Source organism: Poecile atricapillus, chromosome 17, assembly GCF_030490865.1.
Source record: "Poecile atricapillus isolate bPoeAtr1 chromosome 17, bPoeAtr1.hap1, whole genome shotgun sequence".
Classification (NCBI taxonomy): domain Eukaryota; kingdom Metazoa; phylum Chordata; class Aves; order Passeriformes; family Paridae; genus Poecile; species Poecile atricapillus.
Genome location: NC_081265.1, coordinates 7,255,632 through 7,281,029, shown reverse-complemented (window position 1 = coordinate 7,281,029; position 25,398 = coordinate 7,255,632). Strand labels below are relative to the sequence as shown.

Sequence of the window (25,398 nt, the reverse complement as noted above, 5' to 3'; positions counted from 1 at the left end):
ATTCCGGAGCGGACAGCGGAGCGCCGGGCACGGAGCGTTCCCTCAGGAAAAAGCTGCGGGAGCCGCGGGCCGGGCGGCTCCTCCCGCCGCCCCCGCCACAGAGCGGGGCCAGAGCGCCGCCGCCGCGCTTCCGTTTCCCCCGCCGCCATCTTCGGCACGGGCACTTCAGCCACCGCCGACCCCCGTGCCTCTCACCGCCGGGCAGGAGCGGGAGGCGGCCGCACTGCGAGCCGCCCTCGGCCAGCGGGAAGTGTATTTATCCCCCGAGGAGGGACGGTTCTGCCGCTGTCCTCCCGAGGTACCGGCGCACTTCGGGCAGGCGGTGAGGGGACGCCGTGACGGAGCAGCGCGGCTGCGGTGCCCTCACCTAAGATGGCGGCGGGGGCGGGCTTTTCCCGCCGAGAAGATGGCGGCGGAGGGAGCGGCGCTCTGGCCGGGTGGCGAAACTCGCTGGGCTGGGTGAGGGGAGCGGGATGGGACCGTGGCCCCCATAGACTTCCCCTTTCACAGGGACTCCCTGCGCCGCCACGGAGACCTCGGTCCAACCCTGCTGCATCACAAACCCCCCCAGCCTTCCTCCCTCAGCTCACCCGTACCTTCTCCAGTCCAGGGACCCCTCTCCGCCTTGCTACCCACCCTCATTTTGGGGTCATCCCTCCCCTGCTGCATGAGGGGCCGCTGAGTGGGCGTGGGGTGGGGTTACCCGTTGCCTGTCTACCCCTCTACTCCCCAAAGCAGCCGCTGCTCCATTTTTTTTATTATTTTTTTTTAATCATAATTTCCACTCTCCCTTTCATACTTTGCCGCAGGAATGGACCAGCAAGTCCATAGGTAGCGGAAGGGTCCCCACCCTCCTCTTCCCCCTCCTCCTCCCCACCCCTTAAGGGGCGGTGATCACGGCGGAGAGGAAAGAAAAGGATGCCACGGAAGCTGTTGTTGCCTTATAAATCTGTTTTTTCTCACTTTCGAGCTCCACGGGGGTTGCATGACTCTTTGGCGATGAACGCGGCCAGAAGTGGCTACCGGGTCTTCTCGGCCAACTCCACCGCAGCCTCCACCGAGCTGGCGAAGAAGATCACGGAGTAAGTTGCCTTCTCTTTCAAGTTTCTTTCTCTCCCATCGCTCCCCGGCGCAGGCAGGAGCCCTCCCGAGCGGCTGGAGAAGCTTCTGGCATCCCCCCGCATTCCCAAGGCGTCTCCTGCGAACACCTTTGTGGAGATTTTGCGCTGGGAATCTTCACCAGCTCTGCCTGACCCAGCGATGGGAATGGACTCGCCGCTTTACCCCTTCTTTGATGTCCATTTCACTGCTGGAAAGGCTGGGCTACGGCAAAAGCTGTTACTTTTGGGGAGGAAGGAGGTGAAACTTGGCTGGACAAACCTCAGAAAAGCGTTTTTAGCAGGTTTGGGAGACTCTCAAAACTTTCTCCAGCTCCTGACCTTGTTTTCCCAGCAGCTTCGGTGCCTGGGGCAAGGGGAGTGTCCATGTGCACCTCGGCACAGCACCTTGCGCTGACCAGAATGAATTCTGGAGAGCTGTGCTGTTTGATTTAGGGTAAAAGTCTGCCTCATTTTCTTCAGCCATCAATTTAAGCAGAGTTTGACCTTGTCTTGTCTGGGACAGATGTGTTGGGTCTTGATGAGTTAAGAGTGTGACATCTGCCTCCAAAATGGGGCTCTTGGTGCTCTTAGATACAGTTCATAGACAGCTGATCCCAAAACCGAGGAGTCTCAGTGCTGGTTTGTCAGCTGCAGCTGACAGCATCCCAGTTATCCTTGCTAGGCATCTGCTGCCCCATTCCCATCTCCAAGGGTGTGCTTAAATTGGAAGCAGGAACCAGGACTTAAGTACAGGTGAGCTGCCACCTTAAACTGTGAGAACACTTTGCTGTTGGTCCTGCTTGCTTAATAGACAGTGTTCAATCCTTAGCACAGATTATCTCCACAGAGCTGACTTGGCTGTTTGGCTGGGAGGTGTATTGGATAATAGTGATGGACTTCTTTAAGTGTGAGGCTAAGAGGAAAGTCCTTGTGTTTGGGAGTGGAAAGCTTTTTTTTTCTTTTCTTTTTTTTGGGCTTATGTATTCTTGCTATATTTGGTCAGTTCAGTTTCACTTTCCTGTCACTGAACTCTGAAACTAATGTATTTCTCTATAAAAAAGTAAGTTTTGCTGCAGCAGATGGGACAGAGTTTTACAGAGCTTGTCCTGTTGCATCAACATGACACAACAGAATTCCCCTGGGGACAAGTTCTGAGTTCTCAGGACTGGAGGAGCAAATGGGCAATCTTTCTTCCTTGCTCTTTGTCTTAAAAATAACTCCCTTCTTTGTAAAGATGCAATGAGAAGAGACACAGAGAGGCTTCCCCAGGCCATGGCGCTGGCTGGGATGATGTGCTGATGTTATCCCAGGGATGCTCTGGGGGGGAAAGAAGCAGGATCTGGATCCAGAATGACCTCCCAGCCCCCTCCTTGATCTCTCACCAAGTTAATTTCTAATAGGGGCGATGTGGGATTTTTTCCCTTGGCTCTGCCATCAGTGGGATATTGGGTGCTCTGATGGTGGCACGAGCACAGCCCTGTGACACACAGCTGCTGCTTAACTGAGGCTTAAGGACATTTATCTTTGTTGTGGGTACAAAATCTGGAACTGTTCACAGTACAGATTTGCCCACAGTAAAAAGTCTCCCAAAATTAAAGGTATTTTGAGCATCTAGCACAGTGGTTTTGCACTGCCTTCCCTTAGGAGCTTGAGGGCTGTTTCAACTGATCTGTAACACATCCCTTCTTCTTTCAGGTTGCAAAAGATGCATGGTTGCTGCCTTTCCCCCTGTCTCACATCCCAGCCTGTTCTTTGCTGGGAAGGTCAGTTGCACCTTTAAACAGAGTTGGAGCAATCTTACAAGGGTGAGTCTGTCCTCTAATATTGGGGGTTCTTTTTAAAGTTTTTTTATGACCTTGAGTAAAAGAAGTAAAAAAACTTTAAAACAACACTCAATATTAGGAGGGCCCCTTGAGACACCTGTTCATCTGGACTCTGTAGGTATGAGCTTAAGATATCTACTTGAGTAGTTATGGCTTATCCTTTTTAAAATCTCCAGCCTGGAGAGGAGCAGTGTGACACTGACCAGCTTTCAGACATCTGATTTATCTCTTCACTTTCTTTACTGCAAAACTTCCAGAGCTACTTTCATTTCAGGCTCTGAGTATCATATTCTGGCACAGTTCTGATCTTCATGATTTCCCTTGAGCATTCTCTGCTTATGGGACGATGACTAATGGTCAGTCTTACTTTCACTTTAGGTTTTCAAAGTTTTAGTTGATAGTAATGACTGCCAGGGAGAGGAGCTGGTGCTGGATTATTAGGACCTTGTGAAACTTGAAATAATGAAGATCTTCCTTAGATTCAGCACCACTGAGACATAAATAAACCAATGTCTTTATTTTTTCTGTTATAAATTGAGAGTGATGATTATTTTACTTTAAATTCTTTCCATGATGGAGAGCAAACTGTTGCTGTAATTAGGACACTTGGCACCTGATTACAAGCTGCATTTCCAGGGGACAAAGATAATTTCTGTGACCAGTGCTGGTCCCTGATGGGCCTGTGTGCTGCTGGGGGGAGGGAGATCTAGGAAGTCTTTTTGATCTTTAATCCAACAGATGCATTTAGATCTCCTTGTGACTGCAGTGCTTGGCTCAGCAGGTACAAATATTACATTCTACTCACTGCTTATGTGTTTGGCTTGGAGGAGGTTGGTGATTGAATCTTGCTAATGCCTCCCCAGTGCTCCTGCAGCTCTGTGATGTGGGATGTGATACTCTTTCACTGCCAACTGTGGATGTGAGTATTCCAGAGATTTATTCAGTTTGCATCGTGGAAAATGCTGGTGGTGTGAAGATAGAGCATTGCCATGAGCATGAACATGGAATTAGGAAAACACAGGGATTTGTGTTCGGACCTCTGGCTGCACGGAGCTGGGTCACAATGCTAAACCCAGGGTGGTATTTTCTGTGACTGGGTGGGAGTTTAAAGCCCTGCTTTGCGGGGAGACAGTACATTCAGAGGACTTGCAGCAGCCTCCCTCAGCTGAGGAAGGATTTCTGGTAAGAAATCTATTCTTTAGGTCATCTTACCAGCACATGAGAGGGTGGCAGAGGGGAGTCAGAACATCTCAGTGCAGTTTAGATGGAGCACAGAATGTGGCTGAGCAGGCTGGGTTCATGAGGAGCTTTCTGTGCCGGCCAGCACAGCTTTAGGGGAAGTTCCTTCACCAGGAGTAGAGGAAGATCTGCCTGGTATTTGCCAGTAGTTGGGCAGCATGGCTTTGGCATGGCTGGAACAAGTGATTCCAGATGAGCAGTAGGAACTTTTCTTCAAATACTCAGTTGGGCTGGGTGGATGGGGAGAGGCAAAGGAGAGCTCAGATAGTTCTAATGATATCTAAATAGATTGTATCCAGGAAACTGCCATTCCCTTTCCCTTTCCTGGCTGTTCTTTTACTGGGGGATTAGGAAGTGCACTGCAGAGCTGCCATTGTGCTGGCTGGACCATGGCTGATCTTTATTTAAATGTTTGCTGAAGTTTGAAAAGCAATTCAGAGTCAGGCTGTGGCTTGATTTGGCCACAGTCAGGCACAGCACAGACCCTCTGTCCTCTGCTCCAGCTCCTTCTGAGTCTGCAGATGTGGGGAGAGTTGGGAATTTGTTGAGCTGATACCAGGGAAAGTGTTTATAATGAAGCAGATATTGCCAAAATAAATTATCATAATTAAGAGCTTTGTGTTTAGCTTTCTCTTCAAATTAAATGTTTGTGCTGTAAGCTAGCTGAAAGCTCCCTATGGAGATAACCTGACAAATATCTTGGATTCTGGTCACAGAGGAGAAGGAAACACGGCCTGGGCTGAGGGCACTTCTCAGTGGCACTGAAACAGGCTCTGATGGCACGAAGTACTGTGAGTACATTTGCCCCTTGAAATTTGATTCAGCTGAACATGGAGTTGCTTTGTCTCAAGAGCCTGGTACAGTGGTTTTTGACAGTCTTCAGTGGAGCATTTTAAAGTACAATCTGATACAGACTCCCAGTGTTTCCTAAAATACTGCAGTGTGTCACTTCCTCATTAAACTATAGGTGACTCCTGAGCTGTTTTCACTTAGATGTGAATTTGAGACAGGTTTTATAAACACTTTTGTATTCACAGCTTAATATCCTCTTGGCATATTTTGAGACTGCAGAAAGTTAGATCATCCTTCCTGGGCAGTGTTTACAGAGAGATTCCAGATCAATACGAATTTTTACTGGCCAATTGCTCTGAGTAGGATTTTTAAAGCCATAAAGAGGTATTTTTTTTCTCTTCAGTGCTGTCATGCCCCAGAGGAGTTGGTTTAGTGATGGAGCTGCTGTGAGGATAGCAGCTCATTTTGCTTGGAAATGTGATCAGGACCTAAAATGTTACTTTTCCCAGAGGCAGCTTTATCTCTGCTGGGTGTGTGGTCTGGGTTACCTGCAGTGGCACCTTCTGTGTCCTAGTGCAAGCCTGCCTGTGTCTGCAGACAAGTGATCAGTAACTGTGGTAGATTATTATAGGCCCAGATTATTGTGATTCTGCTGTTAGTCCTGGAGCTGGATGAAAACAGTTCTTGCTGTCAATTCAATTCCTGTATCCCCTAAAGCAACAACCAGTTGGGAACTTCAGGATGGAGAGGATTTTTGAGAGAAAAGAATTGGGATGGAAAAGAAAACAAGGGAGAGGTAATAGGAAGGGGAAATTTATCTTTGAACTCTGGCTGCTGCCAGGCTGTGTGGTCAATAAGGCTGTGCCCTGCCCTTGACTTCCATGCAAATATCCCTTTTGATAAAAGTCCTCTGGAATTTGGTGCTTTACAGCACCAAACAGTCCCCTCTTTATTGTCCTTGACTCAGTCAAGGTTTATCAGACTCCCTCCCTGGCTGATACCTTGTCTAACCGAAGCCTCCAGGAAGGGATTTGGTGCAAGGTGTGCCCCTGGGGTGCACATACCTCAGCTGCTCTGGGGGAGCTGCCTGTGGATCCTGCTGTGCCTGTGGCTCCTGGGACTCTGGAGTGCTGCAGGCAGGGCTGATCTGGGACTTTCATGGGCAGTTTTATCTCATATCCACTGCTCTTGTTTACCTGCAGTCAACAGCTGGAGCAGAGCTGGGATTTATTGTCTGACCAGAGCCGCTCATTCCTCTAAATTGTCATCTGTTCCTGTCTTTTCTGCTGCTTCCTGCACCTAGGTTTGACAACTGAGCTGCTTTAGTGCCCCAAGCCAAGCTGTTTTAGTGTCTCTCTTGCCATGGGGGAGCAAACTTGCCCTTCTGACTTCTGGTTTCAGCAGCACACAAACTGCATTGCTGCTGTATGGTGAGTAGGAGAGCAGTGGGCTCTGGTTTCTGCTGGCTGCATTATGGAATCATGAAGTTCAAAAAGACCTTTAAGACTGAGCACAGCTGTTAACCCAACTCTGCCAAAGCCACCACTAAACCATATCCCCAGGTGCCATATCTACATGTCTTTTAAATCCCTCCAAGGATAGTGCCACATCTACATGTCTTTTAAATCCCTCCACCACTTCCCTGGGCAGTGTGTTCCAAGGCTTGACAACCCTTTCAGGGAAGAAATATTTCCTAATATCCAATCTAAACCTCCCCTAGTACAATGTGAGAATGATTCCCTGTGAGCCCAACAACCATGGTTTTGTTTGCCACCACTTAGCACTGAAAGTGCCACCTCCCAAGGGGTGTTTTGCTGAGATGAGTCCAGCTGGACTGGTTTTGAAGCTTTCCATCCTGCCATGAGATTCAGGGCTGACTAAGAGCACTTGCACAGTCTCTCCAATGGATTTTTTTTCCCAGTACTGAGGTAGGATTGTGCTGTCTGCAGTGAAGTCAGGGCGCACGTGCCTCCAAGTGGAACTTGCAAGACTTGCCATGTAGTTGTGGTGGAACAAGTGTGAGTCATGAAACATTTCCCACCACACACTGCTCTGGGGTGGGTGGATGTGTGTGTATGTTTCTGAGCTTGTTTGGACACAGATGCCTTAGCAGTGATTAGGACTGAGCTTGGTGGTTGAAAATGCCAGACTGTCCTCATCAGGACAGCAGGGTTACACCTGAAAAACTCACCTCTGGTGTGGGTGAGGTGCCAAGAATTGCTTTTATTTGACTAGCTGGCAGCTCTTTTTGAAGATACTGAATGTACTGAGGATGCCTTTGGGTTGCAGCTGCAAGTTTTAACCCATCTGAGCTGAGAGGAGCCCAGAGGGAGATACGTGAGACTTGTCTGGCCTGGGCTGCAGGGTGATGCTGCAGTTGGTACCCAAGCAGGGCTGGTGACAGTCTGGCACGTCCAGCTCTCGAGGTGGCAGTTTAGTCACCAGCCCAGCCATTGCAAAACGTGCTGCCAGACACTCGGTGGGGAGGGTGTGTGTGCCAGACGTGCTTTCGAGCCAGCTAAGCAAACATATCCCATGGCATCCGAGTGTCTGTTATCTCAGCTGTCCCAGGCACACTCTCCAGGCCAGCTTCTAGCTGGGACCTCCAGCTCTGGCTCACAGCTGAGCCCAGCAGTTGCTGATGGAACAGAAGCATGCCAGGGTCAGGCTGTGTTGTTCTTTCACTTCTGAAAGCACAGATCTTTGTGACAATTGAAGTGCAAGGCCGAATTAGTGGGTAAGGAGATGGAGTGAGACCAACTGCTGAAGGCTGTAGATCAGAAAAAAACAGCAGAAGATACGTACTCTTCTATTTAGGGTTAGTCCTGATCTGCAGAATTTTGGCACATATCCAGGTAAATACAGTACAAGTACAAACAGGAAACTGCTGCCATAATCAGCGTGGTGAACAAAGGTATTTTTCAGGCATAAACTCTTTCCTAATTCATTGTGTGGCCATGGCCACAGAGCATATCCTGGGAGAGGAGGGAATTGTCCCGGCTCCATCTCCTTCAGCCCAAGCATTTCACTGCTGCAGGGTCTCACAGCTGAGGCTCTGGGTTAAAGCACAAATGCCTTTAAGTACTTACTAATGGATTACTTGTCAGTACAGTTAAGTACTGAAGTGTCACCTGAGGGAAAAGTCTGCATTTTGGAGCCTTTTAAAATGCTCTTCAAAGTGAGTCTTTGTTTTGTAAGAAATAAATTAAAAAGAGAAGGAGGATGACTAATCTTTGTTGTGATGAGTGTTGTAGATTTGATATTTAAGAAAAGGAAGGAGTAATTTGAAAAAAAAAATTAAATTGACATTAAAATCTCATTTATCATTTGAGTTATTTCAGAAGGAAGGCTCAAGGAGAAAAAAAAAGGAAAAGAGGTGGGAGTCAAAAAAGTGACTCAGGTGCCATTAATTGAGTCTGAGTAAATCATTCAACTCTAGTTGTACATCAGACTAGCCCAAGGGAGCATTGCACAGGCTGGCAAGGTGTCCTTTGCCATCAGGAGTCACAGCCTGTGGTCACTCATACAGGCTTTGGGTACAGCAGTCACCTGCTGCAGAGTGATGTGTCCCAGGGCCCTCTCAGGGACATCAGAGGGAAGGAAACCCCCAGAGAAGGGGATGATGTAGTTCTGCAGCCTGGCTGGCTCACTCAGCTCCCTCTTGGGCAGTGCTGTGTTTTGGTGGTGTGTAATGTGGTCCATTCCCTGTTTTGCAGCACAAACTGCCGGCTCCCTCCATTTCTAACGTCCTTTTTTTCTTTCCAGGCGTCTCGGTGCTGAGTTGGGGAAATCTGTGGTGTACCAAGAAACCAATGGAGGTAAGAGAAAATTCTATATTTTCAACTATTCTGAGGTAATCTTAGAAATGCTGTGTAACTCCGTTGGGCAGACCTGCCTAAGAAGTGCAGTGATTCAGCTGTGATGTTACTGCTGCCTCTGGCAGTGCTAAACCTCCATGGCTGGCCTTGGACAAAGCAATTAAACATGTTCCTTGTTTTCCCTGGTTATCTTGCTTGTTTGCCCATCTGCAAACTCTACTCTAGAGTCCTGCCTCAGGTTTTAGTTGCTGCCAAATCTTTTATGCTCCTATGCTGAGCAAAACATCTCCAGATTTAAAAGTGATGCCCTGCTTTTTCAGTGTCTGCCTTGTGAAAATTTAAATTATCGCTTTCTTTCAGCCCTTCCCTGACACACAAAATTTACAGCTGCCCTTGCCTTTAAAAGTGCAAATTCATGGCTGTGCTGGGGAAAATGCCTCTTGAAGGTTGCTTTTGTTTTTAAGGAGGTTAACACTCCGCAAGCGTCCATTTTCAGATGCTGGTGTAAAACACAAGGATTTTGGCCAGCAGAGTTCTGTAGCCAAGAGTCATTTACTATTTCAAGACCTCTGTTACCTTGTTTGCAAGAGAGAGTAGCAATAGAGAGCTGCTATAGGAAGGGGTGGAGGATTTTGTGGTAGTGCTGCTGCTGTTATAGCAGGAATGGGCCTCTCAGCGGAGAGCTGCTGTGGATATGGTTGGGCTGGCTGGTGCATTCCTGCCCGGGAGAGCTCGCTGCCCTTTGGGGTTGGTTTTAAATCAGGTTGCTTGCTATGAGGTCTGAAGTCGTTTTTCATGGCTGCACAGCTGATCAGTCTGCTCTCAGCAGAGTCCTGTAGGGTCACTGCCAGGGCAAGGCAATTAGACTTGGAATTCCATAGCTGAGGAGCTGTTTCTTTCCTTGTCTTCATCCCTTCCCTCTAGCTCATGACTGTGTGGAAAATGAGTGGCTAAGGCAGGCACCTTGGGAAACCTGGAGTCATTGCTTTGGCTTTGCAGAGCTACTTGGGGTTTAGTTTCTGCATTTGAGTCAGGGACTGTAGGAGTGGTGCTCAGCAGAGACCCAGACTCCCAGCCTGTGCCAGTGTTGAAATGTCTTGACCTTGATAGTGAAACTGGGGAGTTCTTGCTCTGAGCTGCTGCTGTTGCCTTGAGCTCTCCAGTCAGCATGGAGCTGATCCCATGGTAAGCTGTGAAAGATCAAAGTGCAAAAAGTGCTGAGTTACCTTCTTGGAAGTTCTGAAGGTTGTTCTTCCTTGGGTGGTTAATTGCTCACTAATGAATGTGCTGTTGACATCTCTCAGCCCTCCATGGAAGTGTGAAAAGGATTTCTCATTGAGAGTTAGGTAAATTGTGTTCTAAATCTTAAAATTCTAAATTCTATAAAAAAACAAACAGATATTCAGTCTACTTTTGCTCTGTAAATACAACTAGCTCACTGGTATGTCATGCCAGCTCTACCCAGGTCTAGCCTTTGGAAAATCCAGTTGGCTCATTTGCATATGTATGTGCACAAAGGGCAGAGGAGTGAGTCCTCATCTGCCCCGACTAGGGGGCAAGGTTGCTGCTACAACATGGTGTGTTGTCACTGTCAACCTGATGTTTGGAAACAAAACTGACTCTGTTTTCCATCCTTTTCAGAAACAAGAGTTGAAATAAAAGAGTCTGTCCGTGGACAGGATATCTTCATCATACAGACAATCCCCAGGTGAGGCACTTGTGGCTCAGTTCTGCACCTGGGATGTGCTTTGAATACCTAGATCAGCAGATGGTTCAGTGGTTTGCTCACTGCTAACCAGCACAATAACCAATGGAACTCATGCAGTGTTGTTATTGCTCTGCCTTAGATCTAAGCCCCACATAGTGTTAAGTTGTTAACATTCCCAGGGGATTGATTGCAACACTGAGATGCTTCCCATCAAAGAGATGGAGTGTGTCACTTGAGGCAGGAGCAGGAGTGACTGATGGTTTCCACTGAAACATCCCTGGTCTGTGTGTTGGTGGCCTTTCAGGCTCAGCTGTTGGATGATTTCTGATTGGCATTTCCATCCCAGGATGGGTGATTTCCTCTGCCTCCCAGCCACCAAGCAACAGAGCCAGCATCAAACAGCAGCTGCTGCTTTGATTGCAGGCTGGATGACTCTTCCCCTTTTTGCTGTAGTGATGTGAAACTGAGCTCAGGTGGAAGCCCATAGCCTCCCTCCTGTACTTTTACAGTTCTTGATGATGGTGGGGCTTTTTGGGTTTTATTTTGGGCTGTTCTAGGCTTGGAGTAAGAGAAGTGCTGCAAATTACCAGGGGGCTAGAAAACCATCTGTAACCCCAGAAGCCTTGCTCCTTGCTGGCTCAGGAAGAGTAATGGGACAGCACTAGGGTGATGGGAGGGGAGCCTACAAATAAATGATAACTGCAAATCGACCTACTGTGAGCAGGGGAGGTGCTGTTTTCAGAGATGAGGTATTAATATTAACAAAACAAGAATATTCCTGCTCTGGTAGCTTTTTCCAAGTTACCAAATTCTGCTCAGATTTTGGAGATCACAAGAAGTAATAAGTTAGCAGAGCTCAATTGTAGCTCAAAAGTAGTAGGGAGCAGAATTGCCTGGACACATGATTTTTTCTTTCTTGCTAAAGAAATAGAGCCCACTGAAAATTCAAGTTCATTTCCTCTGTGAAATGCTTGGCCTATTGTAAAGAAATCAGTAGGACTACTAGACCAGCTTACTCCTGGAATTCCTCTTGCAGGCAGAAACATTTTCGTAGGGCTCATCTCTCTCCAGAGAGAGCTGCCCCAAGTGTTTCCTCCCTCAGGGAGGAAGATGCAAGATGAAAATCCCCTGCTGTAGGATTATGTTTTGGGTGGATGGTGCCATTCTGTTGTCCCTTGTGAAGGAGTTCTCTGAAATAACTTGTTACTGAGAACTGTGTAAACATGAAACAGATAAATGTTCAGAGAGAGCTAACTCAGAGCATTAGGGATAAGAACAGTTTTGGGAGAGGAAAGCCTCCCTTTTTATTTTAACTTGTTGATCCCTTGTTTTTCCATTAACTGAATTCAGTGTTTTGGGCCAAGAAATGGATCTTTTTTAGCCAGAATGTTCAAAGCCCTCCAGGTGAGGAGCCAGTGTTGTGCAGCCAAGTAATCTTTCATTCCTAAACTGCAGCTGTGCCTTGCTGCATTTCTAGAAAGGACAGGTTCAAGGACATCTCAATTTTGCAGTGGGTTTCAGGAAGCTTTTTAGGAGAGTCAAAACAACAACTGTGTGGAATAATCTAAGAATAGGACTTCCACACTCAGTAGTGGTTTGAAAAGAAAATATTAGGACTTGTTAGTAGAGAGGGAAACAACCTTGTTATGCTGCAGTGTGAATTCACAGTCTGCATCTTAAATGCACAGAGAGAGCAGAAGGACCTGAATATTTGATACAGGCTCTCTGTCGTAAAAGCTGTAACACAACCCAAAAAAAGGTGACAAGGACAGTTACCATCCAAGACTGGTGTGTAGACTGGCATTTGTATGAGGGAAAATCAAATAGCTCATGTTTAGGTGGTAGAAAAATGAACGAGTTGGCGATTTTGTGATACCCTAAAGGCAAAAGGAACCTTTTAGTGCTGAGTGTTGGTGCTGATTGTTGCAAAGTCTATGGACAGTGTCCCATGAGGTGTTTGCTCAGCCTCCAGAGCAGGGGTGTCCAGGGATGGCCCAGCCAGAGGTAAGGAGCAGCAAGGGAGTGTCTGGGGTGGTAAGCAGGGTGTGGGGGATAGCTGAGCTGTCTGAGTGTCCTGGTAATGAGCTGCCAGCCCCTGTGTGAGGTCTTGGCTCAGCCCTCCCAGCGGTCACTAACTGAGCATGGCTTCAATGCCAGAGATGGGGAGGGCAGCAAGGGGCCCAGGATGCTCTCTTGGCTTTTGGAGATGCTGGGGCTGGGCTTCCTCCATCAATGCCATTTTCCCCAGCTGGTGCCCTTGGTTGGGGTCAGTGCCCCTTGCAGAGGAGCAGATCAGAGATGGCTCAGCTTGAAACCTGCTCAGCCCACCCACCCTGGGCCCTGCTGGAGGGACAGACACATCCACCTCTGCCTACTGCCTGTGCCAGCTGGTCTGCAGGAGCTTCCCCGAGCCCAGCTTGGGATCCTGCTTGAATACCGGGAGAAGCACCCTCCTTGAATAATTTCTCAATCAATATGGCTGCTGGTATCCTGCAGCAGCACTAGAACTGCTGGTGCCTTTTGAAGTCCCAGTCCTGTTCTTTGCCTGCTTTCCATGGGAATATGCATGTATTTTCAAAGAGTAAGTTGAAAAATAATGATGAAAAATACTAAGTTTCTCAGATGAGCTTTAAATAGGCTTCAGTTTGACCACTTTGTTTTTACATGACACTGATAGTAGCATCTTTTTCTTCTCTCACAGCCCCACTGGCACAGCTAAATCACCAAAGGGAAGAAACAGTTCTTTGTTTGCTTGTTGTCCTGTGTGGCAGGGGGCTGTGTTTTATGTAATTCTTGGCTGGGTGCTCCAGAGCCAACAAAGCTTTCTTGTGTGTAAATGGCATTGTGTGCGCGGGCTGGCGGGGCCAGCGGGACAACAGAGACCCAGAGCCTCACAAAAGAAGAGGCACAAGTGGAGGTTAATTTCCAAAGGAAGAGAGAGCAGTGGGGAAATGGAAATGGTCAGAGGTTTGTCATGGGTCATGTCTCTGGGCAGTTGGAGAAGCTGTCTGTAGTGGCTGTCTCAGGAGGAAAACAGGGCCTGAGCAATGCTTGGGTAATGTCCAGGAAGCTCTGCAGGGCTTTAGGCTGCTCTGTTTATTCTGCTGCTGTGTGGAAAGATGGCCCAGTTTGCCCCTGCCCTGTCACTGTGGGCTGCACAGCTGAGGCACTCCAGCACTGCTCTCCTGACTGGGCTGGGGGTGTGGTGTGTCACTGGGATCTGTCCGTGCTGGAAACCCCCAGGAAAGGGGGTCTGTCTTGCAGGAGTGCCTGTCCTGCCATCTGAAGCACGTGCTCTTCAGTTTCCAAATGTTCTTGAGTCAGTCTGTGGTGAAGCAGCGTCTCTTGGTGCTGGTCTCAAGAACTAAATGGGATCTAAGGGCTTAGCTTTTTTCCCCATCCCAAAATTAATTAAAATGCAGATAAATACACTCCTACTGGGCCACCCCAGTCATTGTGGGTGAGCAAACTGTAAATGGAATATTTCAGTCTCATGACCAGTGACAGGACTCAAGGAAACAGCACGAAGCTGAGTCAGGGGAGGTTTAGGTTAATACCAGGAAAAGGTTTTTCAACCAGAGGGTGGTTGAGCACTGGAACAGGCTCCCCAGGGAAGTGGTCACAGCACCAAACCTGTCGGAGCTCAAGAAGCAACAATCTCAGGGACAGGATAGGATTTTTTTGGGTGTCCAGTGCAGGACCAGGAATTGTACTCATGATCCTGATGGAGCCCTTCAAACTCAGCATATTCTATGATTCTTCTGCCTATGTTACTTTTTTCTTTGGTTGTTTTTTCTTTCAAGAAACAGTCCTTTAGCATTTCATGTGCTGTTGTTCCTTCTGTCTCTGGATAAGCTAAAGTGTGGAGATGCTGACCTCTACCTAAGTGCTATATCTGGAGTTTGTGCTGCTCCAATTACAGTATTTCTTAAGGCAGGAAAAATAACCTGCCTTACACTGTTAAAGAGGAATATACCCTAAGAAATCCAGTGTGGATGAAGTTGTGTTGGCTGCATGTGAAGACTATTTTAGTTCAAATTAAACTGTATCAAGTGACATTTGTTCCAAACTAAATTCTATACAAAGACTTTTTTGTTGGATGATGGAGGGAAATCATCATACACGTTATGTTAGAATATAAAATCAAATTCCAGTCCACAGCTCTTGAGTGCTGGTGTTATGTCCTGTATGTGTAAGAGTTGATTGTAATTTGTTGTGGCTTGGTGGAAGGAGCTGTTTGGCTGCAATCCGGGTGTGGCACACATTAGCCTGAGATGTAGCATTATTTTCTTGGAATTTTGGTGAGGGGTGGTCAGTATAAATGGAAAAGGAATTGCATTGGAAAAACGCCTGCTAATATTTGGAATTGTGTTCAAATCTCCTAGAGATGTGAATACTGCTGTCATGGAGCTGCTGATCATGGCCTATGCACTGAAGACTTCCTGTGCCAGGAACATCATTGGGGTCATCCCCTACTTCCCCTACAGCAAACAGAGCAAAATGAGGAAGAGGGGCTCCATAGTCTGCAAGCTGCTGGCTTCAATGCTTGCCAAGGCAGGTGAGTGTCCCAGGGAGCAGCAGCACAGCAGGCTGAGTGCTGCTGGGCATCCCAGAGGTCATCTGTCCTTCCAGTCTCCTGTTTGATGTGGGGGCATGTTGCTGAGATCTTGAGCCACATTAGGGGAATTAATTTTCTTCAGCTTTCTTGTGTTTCTCTGTAACTTGTACCTGGGGAAGTGGCCTAGAAATGTTGTAGTGAAATACAGTGTCAGGCCAGTGCTGTGGCATCACATGCCTGTTTCTCATTATGTCTGTGGAACTTTCTGTGTTAATCTGTTTATGATTATTTTATGACATGGCATAATAATCTGAGTAATAGCTAAAACAGTCTGGAAAATGGAGGTGTTGAAGGAACTCCAGCCACGTGGGAGTATTTTCTATAAATTGTTGTCTTTTTTCCTCCCTTAGGTTTAACACATATTATTACTATGGACCTTCATCAAAAGGAAATCCAAGGCTTCTTCAGCTTTCCAGTAGACAACCTGAGAGCATCCCCTTTCTTGCTTCAGTATATACAGGAAGAAGTGAGGTTACTCTAATTCTATGTATATCAACTTGTCTGACCTCATTTGAATATGATGGCAGCATTGGGCCTCTGCTTAAGTAGAGGTGGTGGTGTCAGTCTAGGTCAATCCTTCTGTTAATGAATTCTTTCTCAGGGGGCACCTACTGCATGTTTCATGGAAGGATGTTACACTTCTGTGATTGGATAGAAACTGAACTGCAGCACGAGCAGGAGAGGAGCTTGCTCACTGTGGAGTTAGTGCCATTTGAGAGATGCTACTTGTGCTCCTGCCTCTAATCACCTCTGAAATCCTGTTAAACTGCTTCCCCTCTCCCTTGGTGCTGTGCTGGATTTCTGACTGCTCTGAATTATTGATAGACTTTGTCTTGGGCTGGATGTAGGAGTGCTGAGCACAGCAGGGCTGGGAGCAGGGCACAGAGGTTTTATTCTCCATGTGCAAAAGATGATTTATTCCCACATGATGAGAGCAAGGCTTCTCCATATGGGGAGGGTTAAACATAGTGAACATTCCCACCTTTGCAGACTATACAAATACTGGTGTTGGAAGCAAGTGCAGTTGCCTCTCTAGTTTCTTGTCACAGAATGAAAATTTGGTTCTGGGGAAAAGGATGGGTGAACTTATTCAGCCATGTATCAAACCAGTTACTCCCTAGCAAGACGGTCTTTTTTTAATTAATTAACTTTTTATCACATCCAGATTCCAGATTACAGAAACGCAGTTATTGTAGCCAAATCTCCTGGTGCTGCTAAAAGGTAAATGGATGCTTTGCTGGCTGGTTAAAAGTTACTAGGAAAATACCTGAGCTGGTGGAAGATGTACCAGGGAAAGTATGGGAGGGTGGCAGATGGATTGATAATCTGGTCATAATTCCTTTGTGGCTGGAAATGGGATGGATGTGGTGCAGATAGGCAGCTGAACTTTCTATTCCCACCCTCATGTGAGTAAACTCTGGCAGTCTCACTGAAATGGTTCACCTGGAGTCAGACTTGCTACTGGAGTTTCAGCACTGCCTGACCATCTCAGAAAGCATTTCACATGTGGAGGAACACAGGAGACCCTGTGGTGGAGTCAAGGGGTAGAGTGGGCTTTGGGATATTAATAAGGAATGAGGAGTCACTTCCAGTGAGGTTTCTTGCAGAGAAACAGCCACAGAGGTGCAGCCTTTGCTTGCTGTTGATTTGGGAGAGACTTGCTGTAGTGGGCTGTGAAACTGCATCAGCCCAGCACCTTCCTGAGAGGCTGTTTTTGTGTTGCAGGGCTCAGTCCTACGCTGAGAGGCTGCGGCTGGGGCTGGCAGTGATCCATGGAGAGGCTCAGTGCACAGAGCAGGACATGGATGATGGGCGTCACTCCCCTCCGATGCTCAAAAATGCAACTGTGCATCCTGGCCTGGAGCTGCCATGTAAGATCAAGCTTCTCTGCTTACCTTTGGGGGGAAAAAAAGAGAAGAGTTTGGTGGGAAGTTTCTGTTGGTTTATCTGTGTAACCATCCTAAAGGCAGTTAGACCAGTGGAGAATTGGATAGAAACTGAATCCAATTGTAGGATTGTAGGAGAATTCACAGGGGAAGGTTTTTATTTAACTCCTTCTGGCCATGCGGAGCATCAGTAGTTTCTCCTTGGCTGTGCCTACTTTATAGTGTTATACTGCCAAACCTCTGATAAAGGTGGTGCTTTTACAGTATTCAGCAACAGAATTCATTGAGCTGATGAAACAAGGGAGATGTAAAAGTGTAAGTAATGAGATAACGATCACTGAGGCTGTTGGCTCCACTGGGGAGGGGAGGGCTGGTCTTTGTCTTCCCTTCTCTGCAGACATTGTTACTGCTCGAAATTTTCTTCACCTTGGCACCCAGGTGATCATATTCCAATGTCTGTTCTGACAAGGTTTTGAGGTTTATGTGGCTGGGGTGAATAGGTTCTCCAAGAGCATTGTTGTCCTGCTTCCAGAGCTCTTGCCACTGATTGGGGAGCAGAGAGCAAAAGAAAAAGAAGAAACTTGTGTTCTGGGAAATGCCATCCTCAGGATTGTTTGTATTCCTGCAGCAGTCAAATAACAACAGTGCAATCAAAATCCAGCTCCTTTTTGGGAAGATTTTAGCTTTCTTGGCAGGTGGTGGTAGGAAAGAAATTGGGCGCAGGAACGTGGCTGAGAAGTGCCCAGGGGAAAGACTGTGTTGCTGCATGTGGCAACACCAGCATTGGTTTGGCTACTGATAATCATCTTTGGAAATTTAGGGAGAACATCCAACCAGTTTGTGGGCAGCTTGTGGAGGGCAGGCAAGTAAGACTGCAGGCATTTTACGTCACCCCAGTGTGTCTCACTGGAATACAATCAGTTAAAAAGTGCTTTTGTTGCTGGTGAAACTCCTCTTGGGCCTAGGGGGGCAGGTGGGGTTTGGCAATGAAGTTTGGGGCTTTTATTTTCCTCCTGACAAGAGGATTTTTTTCATGCCTGTCCAAGAAAGCAGGAATTTGCATTGTTATTCTTCACTTTCTCCTTCCCCTCCTATTCTGGAGGATGCTGTCCTCCAGAATATCAGTAGCTGACATGTCTGGAGGAATTGATGTGATTGTATTTTTATTTCCAGCCATGTCAGTTCAAAGAAGCTCAGTTGTGGAAGGTTGTGCTGCTGGAGAGCTCTGTAAATAGTTGTTCATACAGAAATGTGCCCTTGTCCTGTTTAGTAATGAATCCAATGGAAGATTGTTTTCAGTCCTCAGCTATCCAAACACAAACTAATTTGCTGTATCACCACTTCCTTACTATCTCCTGCTGCACAAACTCAGCACTTGACCAATGACCTTACATCCCAGCATGCCTAAGGCACAGTGTAAAACAGTTGAGCTGTGGCTTGGCAGCTCTCTGTCATGGGGTGGACTGTGGGGCAAACTTGTCCAAAACTCTCCTTAGAAGTTGTTTTCTATCCTGAGAGATCCCTGGTTTTGAGTGAGCAGGGTTCTGAGGTTATCCCTGTCTGAAAGCAGTCTGCATTCTGGTTGTGTCACAGTCTCTGCCAGACAGAGGTGAAAGTGCAGCTGGGATGGCAATGCTGCAAGTGTCTCTGCTGACCCTGTCTGCTGTGCCTCGTTTCTTGTCCAATTCAGTCATTTGAAAAGCATCTTCCCACTTCAAATGTCACATTAATTCCAAACCCTCATTCAGCTAGCTCTCCCTTCCTGGTGGTGAAAGCTCTGAGAGCAGAGTATAGCAGGGTTCAGCTGTGTGATTGGTTGTGAAAGGTCAGACACATGCTGCTGCTCAGAACTGGATGTTCCTTACACCAAAACTGTCCCCAGACCCTCCAATTATCAAAACAGAAACAGTCTGTGAGTCTGCCTGGCTCAGCAACCAGACCTGGGCCTGGCAGATAGAAGGTTGGGGATGTTCCTGGGGAGTGGCAGAGACTTCTTATGGGGCATCCCACTCTGGGCTACAACCAGATCAGTGTGGAGGATCCCAGACTTGGCAGTTGTGTTAGAACCAGGAGAGAGGTGAAACCTGTGTTTGGGAGCAGCCCCAGAGCCCCACAGCGATGGCTCGTGCTTTGTGCCATTCTCCATGGGCTTCCTGGTGAATTGGCCGGGCTCCTGCGTCCTGGCATGCACCTTCTCCCCCTGTTCTAGCAGGGATCATGTGCCTCTAATTAATGAATGCTAGGCAGTGTAATGGCTTATTTATTGTCCTCTGAGTGTGGCCTGATGTGATATTCTGATTCGTAGGGAGCCACAACAGAAAAATACCAGAGGTGCTTCTAATTGCACTTAAAATGCTGTGCTAGAGTGGCAGCAAGAGCCCACATCACTGCAGCCCCTGAAATCAGAGCCTTGGAGACAGGATGTCACTCCAAGGTTATTCCCTTTGATTGTGTGCTTTTGTGTCTCAGAGCTTGCAGCTGGCTCGGGGCTGTGCCTTAACAAATGCATGGGGACTCTTTGCATGTTTCCGTGAGAAAAAGAGTGGAGCACCATCTGTTAAATCATTTCAGTGGCTTTGGAATTCAGTACTTTATACAGAGCTAATGGTCTGCTTGAATCCCAGAGCCCAGCAAACTGCCACAAAGGGAGTTAGGGGGAAAAAATGGAGTGACCATAGATCTGTTCCTGCTTCCCTACCCCCATCTTGCCTGTGTTTAGGCTGGGCACAGGGATGTTTTCTGTCCTTCCAAGGTTATCTACACAAAACAGTTCATTCTTGAGCAGCCTTTTGCTCCCAGGCTCTGTTATAAATGCAGCATTATATTTCTTGGTGATTGTCACTTTAATTTGCACTGTCAGCTCCAAACAGAATATGTTTTAGTACTTCTTAACTCGTTTTTGACCACTTAATTAAAGCAACATGTTTACACACCTGGGAATGTTCTTTTTGAGTGCCAGTGATCCTGCCTTTAACATGTGGTACTTTGGTGTATATTATGCACATCTGAATGAAAGTGTTCTTTGATATTCTTGTTTTGTAAAAAATGGTGGTTGGTCTAGTTTTTTCTCTTTTATTTTTCCCCCTCAGAAGCTACAGGTACCAAAAGCATCTTTTCTTACTCTCCAGAAAGTCAGCAACTCTTTAACCCAAACTTGTACATGATCCAAAGGGTTACATCGGGCAAAAGTACCACCATGGCTTATTTCTGTTACCCTCTTCTGTCTATGAACATAGAGGGTTTGTGTCTGGGAGGAAAATATTCTTTATTATTTGAATCATTTTTCAAGGCACCTCCTCATTTCTGACTTGCACATCCTTATATGTCCAAAGATTTTGAAGAAGAAACTGGCTGCACTAACCCTTGTGTAGACTCTCATCACCTTGGAGCAGTTGAGAATTGATGTGGTTGTGGGTAGATCTTTGGCTTGCAATTTCTTTTTCTTTTTTTTGCAGAGAAAATTGAACAAGGAAAAGGGAGAACATCTCTTTAAGATCCGGGTAGGTCGACATGTTGCCTACCATTCTTTAAAAATAAACCAAAATTGAAATACAGCTTTTAAAAAACAGACAGAGATGCAAAGCACTGCTAATGTTGCTGGTTGCCATGTTAGCCTTTAAGCATAGCGAGGAATGTGTCTGCTTCCTTCATGGAGTAGAAGGATACTGATTTGCTGAAACTCCATATCTCTGTGAGTAAAATAGTGCTGAATTTCAGCTCTTCACCATTTGTGTAGAAAAGTTTCCCCTGACCTGGCTGTTGTAAGCAGAGATGGCACTCTTCAGTGGATACACATGGAGGCTGGGATGGCAGCCAGGTGGAATCCTTTTGATACTTCACAGCTCCCACCAGGAGCTCTGTTGCTGTCCAGACTAGATAGTAAATTCATAACTAATCTAAGCAGGCCAGTAGTGCCTGTAACTGAAATTTACTCTTGTGGTGCTTAGTCTTCATTTATTACAAATAATCTTCCTTCTCATAAGAATATTTTTCCTTCAGGGTTTAGATGTGACTTTGCATTTGATAGGAGACTCAGAAATAACCATGCAAGGGAGGCTGAGGAATCTGTGCCACAAAGAGCTGTTGATTAACTCCTCAGTCCAAGGTAGCTGTGACTTTAACTGCAAAACCTGGCAATGAGTAATGGGACTTTGGGCAAAACAGAACTACTGGACACCTTTTATACAGTTTTGGTTGGTTTATGAAAAACCAGCCTGTGGAGTAGGTCATGGATGTGAATACACAAGAATCTTTGAAGTTGTGGTCCTTATAATTGCTTTCATCATATCCCTCAGTGTGACTCATTCACCCAGCTGTGCTTGCACTCTAAGCTTTCCCAGGCACTGATGAGATATGGGAATAGTACTGGATCATCCTGCTGTGCAGGATGGGGAGTTTAATGTAAGACATTTTTGGTGAGGAGAGTGGAGATCAATATTCAGACAGGCTTTTTGATGGGCAATGGCTTATGTTCTCCTGCTGCTCAGGTATTACATTGAAGTGGATTATCCTAAAAGAGAAAAATCTTGCCGTGTCTGAACTCCTTGAGGCACTTGAGAAGCCTCTGTGGCCAGAATCCTGGCAAGACCTGAGCTTAGAAAAGGAGGGGCACCAAGTGCCTTGGCAGGACACTTTGCACTCACTGTGGAGAGTATAAAATAGGGGTGTGGGGTGTGGGGGTGGGCCAGGTAAGTGTTACAAAATGCTGGAGGTGCCTCTTGGCTTCAGTGGTTAGATCAGCCCAGATTGTCACCTGTTGACACACGTCTGCCCACCACGGTGTCCTTCCCATGCTGGAAGGTTTTGTTCCAGCACCCCATGGCAAGTGAGAGGTTTGGCAGATGGACACCAAGTCCCTGGCTGGCAACCAACTGGGGGCTGGTTGCTGCTTGGTGTAAGTCTGAAGGCTGTGTTACATCTGGACACTCTCAGTGCATCTTAGTTCAGATCTCTGGTATTTTTATGATGCTGCTGGAATTTTGGCAGGATGTGTTTTTGCATGAACCCTGTCAGTACAAAAGTAGTGTCAGGAGGGAATGGAACCTTATTTCCCAGTACATCTCTTCACTGTGTGCCAGGTAGCACAGCTTGTCAGTGTGTCCTTTGATCCAGTTGCTGGTTGCACTGAGCTTGTTGAAATGAGTTTCAACTGGATTTTTTCCTACTCTTTCCATTAATCCACTTAAAAATAATCAGCAAATTTACTTCTGCAAACTTCCTTAAGCTTTCTTTGCCTGAGCAGGTGGTATTAAGGTTCTTACATGGTCTCAAAGACCCCTCTGTGTTTGGTGATGTGAGAAAGCAAATGAGGTGCAGTGCAAGTCTCTGATCCTACAGATGATTTACTGAGTCCAAGAGGTGAAAAGTTGCACCTTGTAAAGCACCTGCCCTTTGAGAGGTGCTGCTTAGAAAAGCACATTTTTTGTTCCCAGTCATGGAATGGACCCTTTTTCAAGTCCTGTGCTGGAGCTCAGAGAAAGTCACTGATATTGCCCATAAACCAGGTGCTGATTTGTAACTCTCCTTGCACAGGGGTTTGTTAGAGTTTGAATTGCTTTCTGTTTCTGAGGTGAGTACAAAATCCCCACAGAAACAGAATTTCCTCTTTATGCAGCAGTGCTGTTCATTTGAGGAGAAAAATGGTGTTTAAATCAGGGTTCCTCACTTAGGTGGGTGTCAGGATCACGTAAAGCACATCTGTGTCTGAATCAATGTAAGATGTTTAATGGTTCAGCCTCTTGTGTGGTGGAACTGTTGGGGTTTGACTCAAGCCTGACTCACCTGGACTCTTTTTTTCCCTTTTTCTTTAGTGATGATGGCCAAGGAGAAACCGCCAATAACTGTGGTTGGAGATGTTGGAGGAAGAATTGCCATCATTGTGGTATGAGTGTGAGGGGAGCAGGTGGGGGGGTGGCTTCCTCACAGCATCTTTGCTTCAGCTGCTCCATCCCTGAGGGTCAGAGGTGGGAGGAGTGGGAATGTGTTTTTTAGACACTCATTTCTCCAGTAGTGCTGGTGGCTTTGGTTATTTCAGCTTTCTGTTGAAAACCATTTGCACTTCAGCTCTTTAAGCCCTAAAATCTCCTTGCTCACTTGATTCTAAGTGTCAGATGTCTGCAAGTAATTAATAAATCCAGGGCACACAGAAAAAAAAACCCTGAAGTGTTAAAAAACCCCAAACAAACAAAAAACTTTCCAAGCCTCTCTTACTTGCTATGCCATGCTGCTGTGTAAGTAATGCAGCTCCTACCCCATGAAAAAAATACGCCTTGCTGATGATAAACTGTGCATGTGCAGGGACTAATTTGTTTCCAAGACACAACATTTGCTGTCCACACTAGCAAAAGGGTCATTAAACCCGGGAAATAGCATTCACAGATTAGTCATGCACGTGGCTGTCCTCATCAGCAGCTGAAGTAGACAGGGATTCTATTTTTCATCTGTGTGCATGGCCAAAGCTGCAGTACCCTGATCCACTCCTGCCCTGCAGGCTCTGTAAACTTCTGGTTTTGATGTTATTTCTGTTTCTGCTCAGGATGACATCATTGATGACGTGGAAAGCTTTGTAGCTGCTGCAGAGATCCTGAAAGAGCGTGGAGCCTACAAGATTTTTGTGATGGCTACTCATGGGCTCCTGTCAGCAGATGCTCCCCGTCTCATAGAGGAATCCTCCATTGATGAGGTGAGTCTCCTCTCCAGACTGCAGAGGGAGGGCTGGCACCAAAACTCACAAATTGATGTCCTTCCTATGGCACGTAGCTCATGTCTGGAATTACTCATTTAATCAGGTGCTTTCAGTTAGCTGGGTCTTCACTGGAACAAATAAAAAAAAAAGAGCTAGTGTGATTAATACTTGCTCAGATCAGATCTGCTTCTCTGAGTGTATTTTCTCCCTTATAAAAATATTAGATATCCCTGCCTGGACACTTCCCTCCCTGCAGCTGGGGCTGTGTGGCTGCATCTCACTGTGCAGCCCCTCTCCCCCAGCTGGTCAGGGGCTGCTGGTACATGAAGAGGACAGGATTTCAAACCTTAGTAACAGATCCTGTGATCTGAGTGGGCCCATCAGCCCGTTGGAGAGTGCTGGTTTTGCTGGTCCCCTCATCAGACTGTCCTAGAGGGGAGACCATTTATTTTAATCTTTTTTGCCAATATGCAAGGATTTCTCCCCCTGAACTGTGAAACAGCAGTACACACCCCTCCTGGAGTCAATCCAGGGTGGCTGCTCAGGGAGGGTGAACGTTCCAGCAGCACAACTTCCTTTCCTTTCTGGCCCTCCATAGGTGGTAGTGACCAACACTGTTCCTCACGAGGTGCAGAAGCTGCAGTGCCCCAAGATAAAGACTGTGGATATCAGTTTGATCCTCTCGGAAGCCATCCGGCGGATCCACAACGGCGAGTCCATGGCCTATCTCTTCCGCAACATCACTGTTGATGACTAGACCTGAGCCTGCCCCCGTCCTGGATTCCAAAAGAGAAGGAAATCTGCATGGAAAGGCAATATCATAAAACATAGGCATAACACAGCTGTTTATTTTTGTAGGAGCGTTGAGGTTTTCAGGGTCTTGAGCCATGAGATCTAATAGAAAAAAAACAACCTGACCAGCACTTTACAAGTGAATAGAGGGGGACACTGGCATAGGGGGGGATTACACCTTAATTAAGAGAGATGGAGAAATGAGGTGGTGTTGAATTTTTAAGTTTCTTTAATGATTTTTTTTTTTTAGTATGTATCTCTTGCCCTGTAGGGGCAGAAAGAAAAGCTAAACAGAAGTAGCTGTCAGCTTGTGAGAAGGGAACAGACTACTCATTGCTGTGTGGGCAGCAAGAGCAGCTTTTGGGGTTGTTTCTGCCTGTGTCTTGCCCCAGAGCACGGAAGGGAACGTTCAGGCTGTGCTGCTGGCAGAGCTGAGCCAACAGCAGCTCCGTGCCAGCTCAGTGGCCTCTCCTCTCCTGCACAGCAGAGCAGGGACTTTCATCAAAACTAAGTTAGCGGAACATCCCGAAAGGACAGCTTAGGGCAACCCATTGGCAGGGCTGCTCCCATCCCTGGGTCAGGGAGCTGGGAACAGGCTCTTGTGTGTGTCCCAGCAGAGCAGGGAATGCTAGTTTATGTGTTGGCCTTTTCATTTTGCGAGCTTTGGATCATTATTTCTCCTCAGTGATGTCACGTGAGGGTCTTGGTCCTCACTGGAACACTTGTCTGCACTGCAAAACCAGGCACGATTTTTGGAGTTGCCTGGGGCTGAGTTTGTGGCAGAGTCTTGTGGGGAAGGGAAGTTGGAACAATATCTGCTTCTAATGCAGCCATGCTCACCAAAACACTAACACTGAACCTGCAATAAAAAGTGTAAGATTTTTCAGCTTTGGTGCTTCCTGTGAATGCTGTGCCCTCTGAAGAGCTGCTGTGTCTA

General features: G+C 46.9%; 1 protein-coding gene across 8 annotated transcripts; it reads left to right on the top strand.

Moving 5' to 3' along the window:
• On the top strand, positions 1 to 25,347 carry PRPSAP1 (phosphoribosyl pyrophosphate synthetase associated protein 1). 8 transcript variants are annotated; one of them, XM_058852686.1, is made up of 12 exons: positions 1 to 298; positions 810 to 831; positions 971 to 1,082; positions 8,720 to 8,772; positions 10,414 to 10,480; positions 14,866 to 15,038; positions 15,449 to 15,564; positions 16,264 to 16,319; positions 16,824 to 16,969; positions 22,795 to 22,865; positions 23,520 to 23,666; positions 24,268 to 25,347. In XM_058852686.1, exons 3-12 carry the CDS (start codon positions 1,000 to 1,002, stop codon positions 24,424 to 24,426), a joined length of 1,071 nt encoding a protein of 356 aa, XP_058708669.1. In that variant the 5' UTR covers positions 1 to 298; positions 810 to 831; positions 971 to 999; the 3' UTR covers positions 24,427 to 25,347. The 8 variants fall into 8 exon arrangements, with proteins under 8 accessions (XP_058708669.1, XP_058708664.1, XP_058708665.1 ...); XM_058852681.1 differs by lacking the exon at positions 810 to 831 and having other exon boundaries at positions 160 to 298; XM_058852682.1 differs by lacking the exon at positions 810 to 831 and having other exon boundaries at positions 253 to 322.
• The last annotated feature ends 51 nt before the right edge of the window (positions 25,348 to 25,398 follow it).